Source organism: Rissa tridactyla, chromosome 1 (genome assembly GCF_028500815.1).
Source record: "Rissa tridactyla isolate bRisTri1 chromosome 1, bRisTri1.patW.cur.20221130, whole genome shotgun sequence".
Lineage (NCBI taxonomy): Eukaryota > Metazoa > Chordata > Aves > Charadriiformes > Laridae > Rissa > Rissa tridactyla.
The window spans coordinates 205,899,046-205,914,778 of record NC_071466.1 but is presented as its reverse complement, the minus strand read 5'-3'; the positions used below and the strand labels follow the sequence as shown (position 1 = coordinate 205,914,778).

Below are 15,733 nucleotides of genomic sequence, written 5' to 3'. Positions count from 1 at the left end.
GTAACTATGTTCTGTAACTCAGCTGAGAGGAGCTCCCAAGAAAAAACAAAACAAAACAAAACAAAAAACAAAAACCAGAAACTCCAAGAAACAATTTGGGAAAGAACAGGAATAATTCTCTGTACCTAACATCTGCACATAACAACCATGAGAACTTGGTTTTGTTCTTGTACCAGTAAGAAGTGAAAGTCTCGTAACTTAGACCTACTCCTAGCACAAGAAATACACGGTACAAGTTCAACAGCTTTCACCAGTTCTCTCCTAAAATTGATTAAAAAAAATACAGCCACATGCAAATTTATGTGCCCCATTCAAACACCTAAGATATATCACATGAATCCACGCCTAACACAGCACACACCTGGAGAGATTAGATATGTTTTTCATGAAACAATCTTTAGCAAGGTTACCAGTATTAGAAAGCCAATGAATGTACAAAACAATGGAATTATTTTTGATTGTGGTAATCTAATTCTAATTTCCCATCAGTCTTTTTCCTAAATCAAAGCACAGAAGTCTTACGTAGAACACATAGGGTATCTTTTATTACTATATGTGTCCTAAGTTCTTGCCATATGAGGTTTCCCAGAAAGACAGCATGCATCGATCAGAAATCCAACTTATTAAAAAACAGACAAAAAGAGGTACAGATAGTAAAAGGTACAGATAATCTTACCTCTTCCTAAATGAGCTTATCTGAGTTTCTCACATGTACAATTAGCTTTATAAAGTGTAAATAAGTAGCCAATTTTGACTCCTACCATACAATTTGGATAAGCATATACTTTCGAGAACACAGAGCGCCACAGATCCATGCAAAATGATTTGCAGCAGTGTGTCTCCACAAAATAATTTCAAACTTCACTACAAGATTTCTTCTGCTACTTAAAAAACATTTATCAAAACAGAGTGATCTAGAAGAATCATCTTCTTCCAGAAGATACAAGTCTGTAGATTGCAGATTCCCACCATGAAGTTTCACGCAGATTTAAGAATATATTACCAATTTCCTGATCTTTTCAGTAGGATGGGAGGGAAATCCAAGAACATCTTTCTGCATAGTGTGTCAATATGCTGTAGTTCAGATTATCCTAGAGTTGCTCCTACCAACAGCTAGGTCTCTGAACAGAATTTCTCACACCACTTTTAATTATTTCTTTACTTATTTATAGTATTTGGACTTGTACTTTTCTAAAGTACAATGGCTGACTTTGCAAAACAGACACAAATGAAATTATATCAGAGAGCAACAAGCTGTATCAAAGAAAGCAACTGTACATCTCAAAGACCAACAGGCATTTATTTTGATAGCATTTAAACCTTTGAAATATTTGTATTACCAAGTTTAAAAATGCATACATTCATATATATGTATCTCACCACAAGAAACAATTATCATACCACTATTGAAGTTTCTTCTTTAATACTTAAGAAATACACAATAGAGATAGACACTATAATTTCACACTTCCTTGTCCTATTAAAATATAGAAACATTTTTAAAGTAACAATGAGGTAATGCTATAAACTAAATGGATGAGTCAGAAGAAAAAGGTTTTACTTCTACCCTAATTCATCTGCCTGCTCCGTGACCTTGGACAAAAAAACCATTTCTCTGTAGTTCTCTTATCACGCGTTTTGCTAATCATACTTTATACTAAAGGAAACCAAAGCAAATAAAATCTGGAGTTTAAATCCACAGCCAAGGAAAGAATTCTTTTCTGTAGACTCATATAAATGTTACCAAGTATCCTGCTAAAGCTAATCCATTTCAAAGCAATAATTCCAAGTACTGCAGTTCATAAATCTACAGAAAATACTTTATACTTAAATAAAATTATTCAACTAAATATATATAAACAAAACAAAGCCAGACCATTTTACAACAGTGTCAGTGAGAACCTGTCATGATGACAAAAAGGCCAAGCTACAATACAAAATCCAGATTCAGGGCAGAAATACAGCCACTGGAGTTTGAAGTATTTTGGTTTTAAGTTTTCATAATAGATTCTTGGTGTTTGGGTGCTGCCTTTATGAATTTATACAAAAAGAATAACCGAGCACACTTTCTGAGTAAAATACAAGCAAATCATATATAGAAGTGCTAGAAGGATAGGCTTGAGGGCGTTGTTTTAAATAGTTTCCAATAAAAATTTTGTCAATTTAATTTCATTTGCGTGTACATTGTAAGTCTTTCAATTTATTTCAAAAACCATCAAAAACTCTGCAGTTAATTCAGCATAATTTAAATGTCAAGTGTTTCAAACAGTTGGATTATAGTGTAATATGGAATACTATTGATTCTTTTCCAGCATTTGTTAATTCACAACCTCAGAAACATCAGAAATATTTCGTCACATTACAGAATATATGGATTAGGGAAATGATGCATTCCAACCATAACTTTAGTAAATCATAGATCCCAAGAAATCTGAGGGGGGGAAAAAGAGTTAATTACAAGATAGCTCTGTAAACAATGTCCTCAAAAACTTGCTTGTGCTTGCACTCAGAATCTGCATTGTCTTATTATTTTGCTGCTTTTAGAGTCTTATGAAGGCTCCACAAAATAAGTGTGGGTATATTTTTAAAATAAATTTAAGAAAGTAAATGTAAAAATTTACTATAACAGTGTTTCTCAGAATAAACTACCGTGAACAGGGTAACAAACAAACTATAACTTACATATTTTACCGCCTATATTACTACAAATGAGATTAAAATTATTAACGCTATGGGATCTCTTACCATATATACACAAATGCTAACATACGCAACAACACTTTTTAAGCACCTATCTCAGAAATGGAGATAAGGAGAAGTTTTGACAGGAGACCACATGAACTTGAAATAAGTTTTGGGGCACTGGCACTGCGAAATTCATTTTATAGCTGCTAACATCATCGCACAAGAGGCGCTGTTGTCTTTTTTTTTTTTAAACTCCGTTTCTTTTTTTAAACTCCGTTTCTTTTTTTAAATACAATTTCCAAATCATGTAGTGATTCACAACTGCTAGGACAGATGGCAAAATTGAAAAAGTAATATTGTATTTTAATTGGATTTCAGTGGAAAACTTATCAGTCATTTAGCTTCTCAGGGTACTTAAATTTCTCCCAACTTTCATTAACCTTCTGTTCCAGTTCTGTTATACACACTTCTGATACACTTATTCTTTTCGTCACTTTCACACTGTTAGATACTGACTCACTACATTACATTCTTCCCTTTACTAATTTTCCTCTTGTATATTACATATAATTAACAGAAGCACAATGCCAGATTACTAGAACTCGAGATCGAGCACCCCGAAAGCTGTGAATTGTCTTCTCTTTCTTAACAGTTGCCCAAAAGTCCTTCTATAATCTAGGAAATATAAAATTAAGCTGCATAGTCTCACCATTGCCATGGAATAAATAGCAGAAGCACACAGGACAATAAGCCCCCCATTTGCCAGTCATTCAGAAGCACGGCTGAGGTCTGACTAAAGTATAAGCTAAAAGTTCATTGCCTCTGATGTGACAAAATAATGCATGGAAGGACAACTGGAAACCGGTGAAACGGACATCCTACCAGCCTGCACAAGCTGCTCGCACCTTGGCAGGTTTGGCCTTTCTTGCTTCTTGAGCAGAGTTTTTGATGTACACAAGTATCAGAAAGACCAAAAGCCCAAGACAAAATACACTGCCTAAGCCAAAGGTTTCTTTGATATTGCTCAGTCGTGAATTAAATTAGATAGTCCTGGAAACCTAAATTATATACAGAGACGACAAACTAACATGTATGTTAAATGCCGAAAAAAGCCTGTGAGGAAATCCTTAAATTTTCAGTATGCCGCCTTCATATATGTAAAAGAAATGGTAACGAAAAGACCCATGCTAGTGACTGTGTCATTCCAACATTTCAGAAAATATTGGAATGAACTTTAACAGCATAAAGTGAACCAAGTAACATATAGCAGCTTCCATATGGTTAAAATAAGGCATTTAGTCAAAGCTGATCCTGCAATCCAACTCTACCTTGAAGAAGGTAAAGAACAAGCAGCCAGAAAAAGATGACCCTTGATGTCACTTGTAGCCACCACCTGTAGAAGAACGGAAAGAAAACAACTCTCACGATTCCTTTGCGGGTCAGAGATGTCCAAGGACTTTCAGGTTTTGCTTTAGCAAAAGCAGATCCTTTGAAAAAAGAAAAGAAATTTCGATATATTTCACTGTTATGGCTAATAACTTTAGTTGTTCAATAGCACAGCAGTTAAGATAGGTATTTAAAGGAGCAATTATTAAACATAATTATTTTGATAAATGTCATTTCACTATCTATTCAGTCTAAAATTTGAGTAATTTGTTGGTGCTCTCTTGACTGCCATTATCGGGAACTTCTACAACATTGCCATTTCTTACTTTGTGAAAATTATTTTAAAATAAATTATTAAAATTTATTCTGTTTCACTGAGGTATGAGAAACTTGATATGAAGCAATAGGAAGTCATGAAAATTCCACATGCCTGTGCAGGCAGAGCAGAGCCTTTTCCCAACAGAGCAAAGGGATCTAAAACATCAACATATGTAAATTGCTCCAGCCACGTCATTCAGGAAAACGGAATGAGGTTGAGAAGTATAGAGGAGTATCTGTCCAACTGAGGACTGGCCTCAGGAGCAGGGAAGCCACCCAAAGAATAACTTATCTTTGTCTCTTCTTCTACACCATTTTCCATCTCACTCATTCAAACCTCCTTTCTCTCTCATATTTCTTTTTCTTCCTTAAAATTCCCACTTCTCTGGGAATTTGAATAGAAAACTGTGTAACATTTACTTAATGGAGGTGTGACTTCAATTATGACAAGGTTACTGCTTGGAAAGGGCAAGTACTGCGTGCTGCTACGCCATTTCCACCTTGTTTACGAGCAGAACTGGCATTAGTGACCTCTGTGCTGGCACAGGTAAAACGCTGCTAGTACTGGAATCAATTTAATGCCAGCCTAGACCTATATGCAGAGGAGTCATTTAAATGTTATTCATGTATATCACTATCTTGAAGTGGGCTACTGCTGTTCCTTAATTTCTATAAACATTTAGTTTTCAGTTCTGTTTCTTTAAAGTTCAAACATTATTTGATTTTGTTTCTTTCTCCCACATTCCCATTTTTAAAGGCTTATATTGCTAGGTGATGTGATAAAAGCTCATCTGCACAACCAGAGAAGTTCAAAGAGACAATGACAGGAGCCCAAATAATGCCCTGATAGCCTTCTTCTAGACCCATCACTGGAGCCATCAGCCCATGGAAGGCCCATCTCCACAAGCCCAGAGCAGGTCAGAGGCACAAGGGCAGGCGAGAATCCAAATTAAGGAAGGAACACCTTGACCAGCCCCTCCCAGGGCTGTCCCAGCAGAGCCATCAGCCCCTTTGTCCAGGTGTGAAAAAGGAGGTGTTTAGGTGATTTGGGGAGAACCAAGCGTGGGGAAATTGACGCTGAAGGGGAAAAAAAGGACTGGTCAGGCGTAAATAGCTGCGGCTCAGCAAGCTGCTTGTCACAGAATCATAGAATTGTCTAGGTTGGAAGGGACCTTTCAGACCATAGAGTCCAACCATCAACCTAACAATGACAAAACCACCACTAAACCATGTCGCTAAGCACCACGTCTACCCGCCTTTTAAATACCTCCAGGGATGGTGATTCCACCACTTCCCTGGGCAGCCTGTTCCAATGCCCCTTCTGTGAAGAAACTTTTTCTAATATCCATCCTAAACCTCCCCTATCGCAACTTGAGGCCATTTCCTCTTGTCCTATCGCCTGTTACGTGGGAGAAGACAGACCCCCACCTCTCTACAGCCTCCTTTCAGGTAGTTGTAGAGAGCAATAAGGTCTCCCCTCAGCCTCCTTTTCTCCAGGCTAAACAACCCCAGCTCCCTCAGCTACTCCTCATAAGACTTGTGGTCTAGACTGTCTGGCTGTGCTGCACGCCTGATCAGCGCAGTCTGTACTATCTTCTTATTAAATTCCTTTAACTCTCTCCCGAGCGAGAGGCCATCTATTCAATGCATACGGGGGACTGAGTGCCAGCACTGGGAGTCAGAGCATGAGCCAGAGGGCCGTGTGTCCATGATGCCAGCAGCCCAAGGGAGTGCGGGTGTGCGAGTGAGTGCTAGGGAATATCAAGCCAGATGAGCTGGCGAAAGGATGAAGCGTCCTGGGAGCAAGGGAGTGAGGGGGTCTCCAAAGGCCATCTCTGGGCGTGAGTGTGCCTGTGCGTTTCTAAGGGCGAAAGCACAGCGAGCCTCTTTGGTTAATTCCAAACTGAATGCAGAGAGCACCACCTGGAATGGATTCAGGAGACTGTGCTGGCTGCTGGGCTCATGGAAAAAAAAAACCGCTAAGTAGTATTTTCCCTAGTCTGCATGAGAGAAATTAAATAAAGATAAAAATAAATTAAGACTAAATACTTTTTTGAAAAGTTTCATATCATCTGACCTTCTGTAGCTGTTTTGTTATTTAAAACAGGCAAGAAATATTCAAGGACTATACAATTTTTGCTCTCCAGAAATTTCAACATAACCTTTCTTCTAGATGTCAGAAGATTTGGAAGAAGTCTGAATGCATGGCAATAGGAGATTTCTGAACTATTAACTACAAAACTTTGATCCATGACAATCCACTTGTTTCTTTTTTTCAAAATCTAAATCTATACAATAAAATTTAAATCAAGCTTTTAAATCAAGCTTCAGTTTAACCTTGAGGTCACCCATTAACAATATTTCCTATCCATCTTCTTCAGAGAAGAGTTACATAGGGTTGGTTGGTTGTTTTGGTTTTTTTTTTTTAATACACCGAGAAATTCAGCTTTTCCTAGTTCAGGACCTACCTCTCACAAGATCAACGTCTATGAGGTCTGGTTTCACATGTCCTGTTTTCTTTGGTTTGTTTCTCAAACCCTGCAATATGCAAATACAATCAAAATACATTCATGCAGATGACAGACATTGTGAAAGAAAAAAATATCAAAGTGGTCAGTAATTGTATTTAACCTATACCACTATTGAAAATTCAGACAAATGTCAACTTCATAGATTTAAAGCACTATAAAATAAACATTCCACGGATCAAGGTACAATAAATGCCTTTTACACACTTTACAATCTAAACAAAACCCAACCAATTACTGACCCATTAGGTAATTTTTCAAACATAGTTAAGCACTGAGCACTCATGTCCCATGGCTTGGGGTTACGCAGACAACGTGCACACACTTGCAAGTATTAGTAATACATTTATATTAGGTTTTCAGAACTTTTGCAACAAATTACTTTTCTGAAACTCTTTTGTCCTCGGATGTCTAATTAAACTTCACAAAATGCTTACATTGCAACTCCTTAATTACAAACCTAGATTAGCAAATAATGCTAATCAGCAAGTTCCACTGTCAGAAATCCAAATTCTACAAAAGTATTGACTTTTTCTTAATAGTGAATATAGATTGGACTATTAAAAAGAGGAAAAATAACACCACACAACAGGAAAGCACCAGGAAAAAAATAAGTTTATTTTGTCTTTTAGAAACAGCATCTTCCTTCACTGAAGAGCCAAACTATCTTGCAAAACTTTCAAGTTTGCTTTTAATGCTAAAATGTGATGCTGTACTCTCAAGCCTCAGAGACATCTGTGAGTTTATTCTGATCCCTTTAGATTAGGCTCTTGTTCACATTAGGCAATAGTGATTCCACAGAGTACAATTCATACAGAGCAAAATACAATATTTGAAAAATATTTTGGGTACAAATGGAATTATGATGGAAGTGGTTTAACTGTTTTAATTCAAAAAGCAGTTAAATTCACTGGTGAACCATAGATTTCCTCCATTGTCATATTTCACCCACATGTAAAAACATTTATTACTTAAATGTAAACATTAAATTCAGGTGAAAATGAAATTGCTATCAATGAAAGATCAGTGAAAACTGGTAAAGTTCCATAGGAATATTCATAAGAATATTCTTCATAAGAATAATATCAAGCAAATTGTTGAAATAGGTAGAGTGTAGCTCAAAGTATTTTTCACGTATAAACTCAACTGGATTTATTTCTCATGCTGAAATAAAAAAAAAAATTAAACTCTTCACGATGAATTAGATATAGAGTCATCACCAGATGTGTCTATTGGAAAAATGAGAGTTTGATTTAAACAAAGCAAAATTAATACACAGAATTGAATTGGTAGGACAAAATGTGCTCTTAGGGTGACAAAGACAACCAGTTGTATTGTAGACTAAAGCACTGCAAAGAGCTTAATGTGCAAGATTTTTACAGAACAGCAGTCTTGAAACTGCAGTAATTTTATTTGGAATGAGAAAAGCCCATAATTAGAATTGGAAATTCTTGTAATTCTAGAACCAGCTACAGACTCTTGTGAAAACTTGCATGAGTGAGTCACTCTATTTCATGACAAGATCTAAAGCTTAAAAATAAAATGCTGAATGATATAATAATTTTCAAATAAATTACTGCTTATGGGCCCCAAGATTTTTCTTGAAAGTGTAAATAAAGATGTATGTGCCTCTTAGAAGAAATAACCCCCTGGAAACACATGCACAGTCCTAGAAAAAAATTTACCACTGTAGCTAAAATTTTGTTTTCATTTTAAAGAAAGAATTCTGCAAAAAATAAGTCAACAGTATTACTTGATGCATCTTTATAGGAAAAGAAGTGGTGACGCATTCTTTAAAATTTCTGTCGGTCAAATCTCAAATGCTTTTAGTGCCCATGAACTACACTGAATTCGTTCTTCTACTTTTTGCCACATGCAGTGGAAAACAGCAGTGTTTCAAACTGAAGTTAATTTTAAAAAAAAAAAATATTTACACTGTTCGGGCCCATCCAGTTAGTTCATATAATTTCTACTCAGCACCAAACACATTTCAGCTAACTAACAGCAAAAAGACAGTTTAAATAAAAATACTTATTGTAAAAATTCTTTTGCACAAATTTTAAAATTAATCTGAATAGATTCTATTGTAGTTCTAACTAAACTATAAATTTATAGTATCGGAAACAGATTTTCTACTAAAAAATTAATATTTTTTTAGATTTTTAGTGAAGTTCATTTATAAACATACTATAGTAGCTTTGAGATTAAAGCACTAATATGCAATACCTGAATTTAGCAGTCTGTTTCAGTGTTACCATTATTACACTGAACTCAGTCAAACACAAACTCATGTAGACCCCATCATTAATTTGTTAGTTATTGGACTCCTGAGCCAAACGAGATGCATTTCCAATAAGCATAAGGCGTTATTTGCAATTTGAGTAACGTCCTATTATATAGTAATTACAAGATCTTCTGCCATAATGGCGCTTGGTTTTCATGGTCCTGGAAAGGACCCTGAAAACAAGTTACACACTCAGGTCTCAGTCTGAAATCAGTTGTAGTGATTGTCAAGAACATTTCTGACACTTCAAACACACGGCACCACACGACAATTTTCCTGCAATGGACTCCTGCTTGGATTAACAGCGTTTATCCTGGCTGTAGCTGGTGCTGCTGACAGAATCCCGCCCCCTTTATCATCCACCAGGCACCTCCCAATAACCCGAGGTGCCTGGCACATCCCCAGCTGCCCGGCTCTCCGCCGAGCAGCTGAAGCAATGTACATTTTGCTAATGTTAAGAATTAGCAATGCCTTAAAACTCATGCAGCAATAGCATACTTCTTGTGTGCAGTATTTGAAGAAAAAAAATGTTAATGGCAAGAAAATGTTAATTAAATTAACTTCAACATCATGGAGTATGATATAATATACAATCCAAAAAACTCTTACATGTAGGATTGATTTCTTTTTCTCCAAAACAATTTAGCAATGTGGCAGACACTGATGGCACTGTTAGTTAAACCAAAATGCAAAGAACACTGTTAAACTGCTTGTTCAGGGAAACAAAGCCTGAAGTACTTACCAGTCTAATAAACTGTACAAAACAATGACAGCATCATAAAGGAGGAAAAGTAAACTGCAGGTATAAGGTAACTAACTGAAAGTAAAGAGAGCTCAGATAACTGACATTAGAATTCATCACAAAGAAAACTGAAAGAAGAGGCACTAAAGCAACTAAGCCCTGGCTTAAGATAACTGAAAGAAAAAAAATGTACTGAGACACAGAAAGATGCAGCACTTTAAATGCTGCAGAGTTATTATGTGAAATAAATAGAGTATAATATGCTGGTTACATTCGGTTACACTCCAGAAGTCTAGTTTTACTTCACCAGTATTAAATACCACCACATACATTGTAAATTACATCAGTGTACACAACCACAGACAGCACAGCTGATAACTGGCAAAAAAAACCCAAACCAAAACAAAAAAAACCCCAACGTTGAAATGTTATCATATTACCTTTATTTCTCTTTGCTCTACTGATTTTTCCCATATTTGTTGATCATATGCTCCAATCTAAAAAGAACACAAAAAAAATATCTGATTATGTTCTAAAAGACATTGATCAAACAAAAATCAATCAATCTTCAACTAGACAAGCATGAAGACAGCAGGTTATTTCCTTGGGGAGACTTATTTACAAGGAAATCTTTATCTTCTTCATCCCATCTTGGCTGGACTGGCTCTAGCTAACCTGTGAGTGAGTTGTGATGGAAGGGCAAGGCGAGCAGACGGCTGCAGCCCATTGCAAGGCTTGTGCAAGCCAGAAGACCAGGAACACCAGGCTGCCTCCCATCCCTGGTTGGGATTCCCGGCTCCACACTGACAGAAAACAGACCTACAGCAGCTACAGTCCTTCAGTCAACTTCAGAGAAAAAACCACATACATCTACTTGAACCCATACCCTCAATTAATTTACTTATTATTTTTAAAATCATCTCCCTCTATAGTTCCTGTTCCATGAAACCCATTTTTACAGCTGCATTGCCTTTATCACTTTAGATTGCACAGCAACAAAATATATGGTCAGGCTGGTAATCAACTAGATTACAGGCCAGTGAAAACTCAGAGAATATCAGGAAAGGGCACTTTTCCCACTGAAGCGCTGATGAAATAATGTTCCTAGTAGATCTACTCCCAGGTTTGTTCACTCTCATTAAGATGCTAGTTTGTTTATTCATGAAACTCTTCTAAAGATCTTTGTTTTGTCTAAATGCGAACAAGTTTTTAGTTAAAAAAAAATGGAATAAAAAGGAATTATTTTCTCCCAGGCTCTAACCTCACCACAGCATTGTAGAAAACTTTGTGCATTTATAAGAGCTGAACCACAGAAAGACTAAAGGTAGATACTGCAAGCACTTACTAAAATCGTAGCACTAAGACCAGTTTTGATTAGTTATGTAATTTTAAATAACCATCAATACAGGTGACTATAGTTCATTTAAGAAATTACTGTGCACTTGTTTATACAAGAAAGCCATTCTATATGACTGTCAGATATTTTGAAGAAGGACAACCTTATATTCTCAAAATTCACATGTAAGACAGTGACAAGAACAAGTCAATCAATATATGAGACAATATCTCCAAGTTTTGTAAGAAGTTATCAAAGATCATCAGATTGCTTTGAACTCTGCACAAATAGTATTTCTAGATAATATTCAGTAATGACGTCTTTTACTATGTCAATTTTAAAGCCTTTCCATCGCAGCAGTTCTGCCTAGACATACACACGCATGTGCGCACACGCTGCTAGATAGCTGGAGTTTGAGTCACATCACAAACTCTGAGCAGTTAAGTGCAAGATCACCGTTAGGTCACGAGGGACAGACAGACGCACTTCCCCAGACTCGAAGTCCCTTTAGCGGCTGTGCGGAGAGCTGATACAAGCAGCTTAGTCCAGACACCTGGCAGAGAGGAATCCCCGTCATCTGAGCAACCATGCTTAAATTCAACCTTACTGTGAGAGTGTGACTTCTCATTCCACTTCACAAACTGCAACAGACATAAAAGGCCTCAGCACAAGTGCCTACACTTTAACCCAGAAAACATCCTTCTGATTTGTCTTTTGCTATTTCAGCCTTTAGTGTTAAATTAGAAGACATTACAAAAAAAAAAAAAATTTAAAAAAAGTCATTCTTGGTTAAAAATGATCTTTTAACTAAGGAACCAACATAAATGCAAAAAGATATACAGGGAAGCCAACAGGCAAACACACCCATAAACAAAAAAAAAATCTAGAGGCATCTTCTGTGCCTCTAAACCTGACCCATCAGGGAAAAAAAAAAAGAAAAAAAAAATTCTAATTTCTAGCAGTGAAGTCCAAGGCATATCTAAAATTGAAAGTGAGAACAGTTAATTGAATTACTGAATTACCCAGTCTCAAATTTAAATAATAATTCCCATTCACAAGAGCTAAGCACCCAAACAATTTCCATAATTTGTTACCTTAAAACTCGGGGGGGGGGGGGGGGGAAGGAACCACCCCTACCCCCACCCAAAAAAACCCCACAAACCACACACACACAAAACCAAAACAATAAAAACCAACCAAACAAAAAACAACAACCCTGGCTATTATTATTATTATTATTACTATTATTATTACTAATAATAATATCAATAATATTACTAATAATATTAATATTAATAATAATAATAAAATACTTCACACCTCTCATTAAAAAAAATGTAGACTGTGGAAAATAATTAGGGAGTCAGGCACTGTACTGGACAGAACTAAGCACCTGCTACAGTAATTAGCAAAGTAGTAATTAAACCAAAGGAAGTTTAAGAGCTAACTCCACACGGGCAACAGCCAGCAATTAAAAAGTCAGTATCTTGAATAACCACTCCACCCAGACACTTATATCTAATTGTTCTGACTTTTTCTCTAAATACTTTTAAAATGAAATTTCAGGCCTTCCTGTTTTTCTTGAAATTTACTCAGAAGAGCCCCAAGTGAGGTTTTTTGTGCTGCACAGTACTGTGTCCTCCCCCCCTCACTTCCAAAAAAGACTTCATTCAACAAAGAGAGAAAAGGGGATGCAAGTCTGTCCCCCTCTCAATTATGCAAGAAACAAATGCAGAAGGAAGCCTTTGTGCCAATAAAGCTGTCAAGCAAACTCTGGATTCCAAATTCCATTCACAGCTGAAACCACTGTAGAGTTGAAAGAGTCTTTGAAAGAGCATTCTTCTTTTAGACAAAAACCAGACCATTTATTAAAGGAATTCTGGGGAAACACAGATCCCAGAAGATATCTGAGGCAAAGAAGTTGACTGATTTAAAATTTAACAGATATATTTTCCTACAAACTTTTCTTCTCCCTCAAGGCGAGGTAGCAGCTTCTTTTTCCACAAAAAGACAAGAAGTAGGGATTTCGCCATTCACGTTTTTCTTTTAACGTTGCCCCATAAAGCAATTCTTAATGGGAGAGCCAGAACAACTTTAAGGAAGGTACTCTTTTACAACTGTTTTATTAGCCTAGTGGATCTGGTGAACCACCTTTGACAACTTTAATTATTAAAATCTGAGCACAGGGCTATTCAGTAAAGGCATACTGTTGCAAACTGAAAAGAGTTAAAGGGATAATTACAGACAGCAAGTATCATTACAATCTCTCACTTTTTTTTTTTTTCAGTTTTTTAAGCTACCTAATTTCATCTCTTTGTGCTTTAAGAAAGTTTTAGAAGCACTTTAGGCAGCAGGCGTACGTGCTCAGCACATGAAATTTAGAGCTGATACTCAATTTCCCTTCTCTCCATCTGCGTAAGCATCCCTCCATGCTTCTCTTGCAAGCATATCAGAAGGAAACACACAAAAACAAAGGCATCGTTATAAAGTAGCATACTGGCACACTTCATTTCCCACATTAAACAAAAATAGGTAGAAATAGTGTTACTGAAACAAAGCGAGTAAAAAACATAGGCAGTATTTTTTTTTCTTCTCTACCTTATGTCAGGAAAACACATTTACAGTTTGTGAAACATATCTTGCAGAATTAATTGAAAGGTGTTTTTCATTTACAACAAGCCAAATTATAACATATAATGATTACCAGAGATGCTAGATGCCTGTATGAATTAAATTCAAGAACGTAACTCCTGAATTAATTCAAGAATGTAAGTTAATACTAGCAAACCTTCCCAGTTTTAAATTATTGACAGCACCAGTCAATTCCATCTTCAAAGAGTTTTGATTTACAAGTATTTGCATCTAAATTATGTTTCATGTTAAATCTAAATATTAAGTTGTTAAAGGTTTGCATGTAGGCTCTTAGCTATTCATGCAATTCTTTAAAATTGCACATACCTGCAGGACACTGAAAAGAAGTCTAGCATTTTGCATTGCCAAAGAAATTAAGCTCTACAGGCAAATAAAATGAAGGAATAACCTTCTAGAGATAAGATCATTCATGCTTCCAACCTGAAGAATTTAAATATACACAAAACTTGATCAAAGCAAGCTTTCCCTCAATACGCAACAGTCCCCAGGGCTCCTCTGCAGGTGTTCAAGCTTCCTGTGTCTGGAACTGCTGGGCCAAGGTGAAGGCTCACATCAACTCAAGTACCCACCAACTCCACCTGGAGTCCCATCCATGATAGCTGCAAATTCTGCAGTACCCTTCAAAGAAAATTTAAAGTACAAAATACAAGGGTCCAAAAATTGTCCAGTTTTTCAGTATACAACAATAAGTAATGCTTTTAAGAACTGTCCAAGAATTAGTGCAAGACTCTCTGTATAACAGCTTGTCACTGATATTTTCAATCCATCAGTCTAGTCTACAACTGGCAATAGACTTTTTTTTTTAGCAAACTACACAATATCCCAATTTTAATCTGAATTTACCACAGATATTTATTCTAATTTAGTGTATAAAATATTTAATCAAAGAGGATCTGAAATTTGTATTCATAGCATTTATTTACAATTTGGCAGAAAAAAATTAACAAAAAATCTCCCATGATAATTTTAAAATTATTTGTTAATTCAAGTTAGATAAGAAGCCTATCTTATCATTTTTAAATGTAACTTCCATCACCACACATCAACATTGACACAACCCTGTTGTAGGAAACTTGTAATATGTTACGAATATAAAAAAATATAGTATAACCTACCTGCAGCAGAACTAGATAAAGTGGCAGATGTCATTTTATACACATTTATTTTAAATCACGCATCCCAGTCTTCCTCAATGCCAAGATTCTATGCAGTCTACCAAAACCAGTAACCTCTAAAATGTTCAGATCTCAAGACACCATGCCTCAAAAAACACCGAGTAAAGAAGATGAAAGGAAATACGTTCCTTTATGTATTTCCAGAATTAACAACTATTCTTCAAGCAGCTATTAAAATTTTCAGCGTATAAGGGACTACATGCAAAGACTGAAAACTCTGCCAGTCTTCTTTCACAATGGAAAAGTGGGGGTTTAGCATCCTAAATTCACTAAGCATAATAAACTTTCAAATAGGTTTTCCAGAAAAACAAAGTTTCCTCAGAAGTAATTAATTGCAAAAAAAATTATTACCTTGTACTTGACTTGGCATGGGATATTAAGCTATACAATTACCCAGCTGACAAAACTAAACTAAACTCACCTGATAACACTAGCTGTTTACTGAAAGATTAAATAAATTTGAGATCCTTTTTAAGTGCAGTCTCCTCATAATGTTTTCTGTTTTTAAGAAATATGTGCTCGTCTTGAAATTACCTAAAATAATTGCACTTATTCCTTCCCAGTCAAATACCTCAGTGAGCATTTGATCACACTTCCTTATAAAACTAAAATTTGTTTGGCACCTGT

General features: G+C 36.0%; 1 protein-coding gene across 5 annotated transcripts in view; it reads right to left on the bottom strand.

Annotated features, from left to right (window-relative positions):
• Positions 1–15,733, bottom strand: part of PHTF2 (putative homeodomain transcription factor 2) — a 72,048-nt gene that overhangs the window by 33,079 nt on the left and 23,236 nt on the right. For 4 of the 5 annotated variants that reach the window (XM_054217603.1, XM_054217616.1, XM_054217633.1 and 1 more), the window contains exons 3-5: positions 10,384–10,440; positions 6,858–6,927; positions 4,014–4,172 (exon numbers count right to left, since the gene is read on the bottom strand). In XM_054217603.1, coding sequence (XP_054073578.1) covers positions 4,014–4,172; positions 6,858–6,927; positions 10,384–10,440 — 286 coding nt within the window. Of the gene's footprint in view, positions 1–4,013; positions 4,173–6,857; positions 6,928–9,810; positions 9,871–10,383; positions 10,441–15,733 lie in introns of all 5 variants that reach the window. The other variant, XM_054217626.1, reaches the window with a different exon arrangement.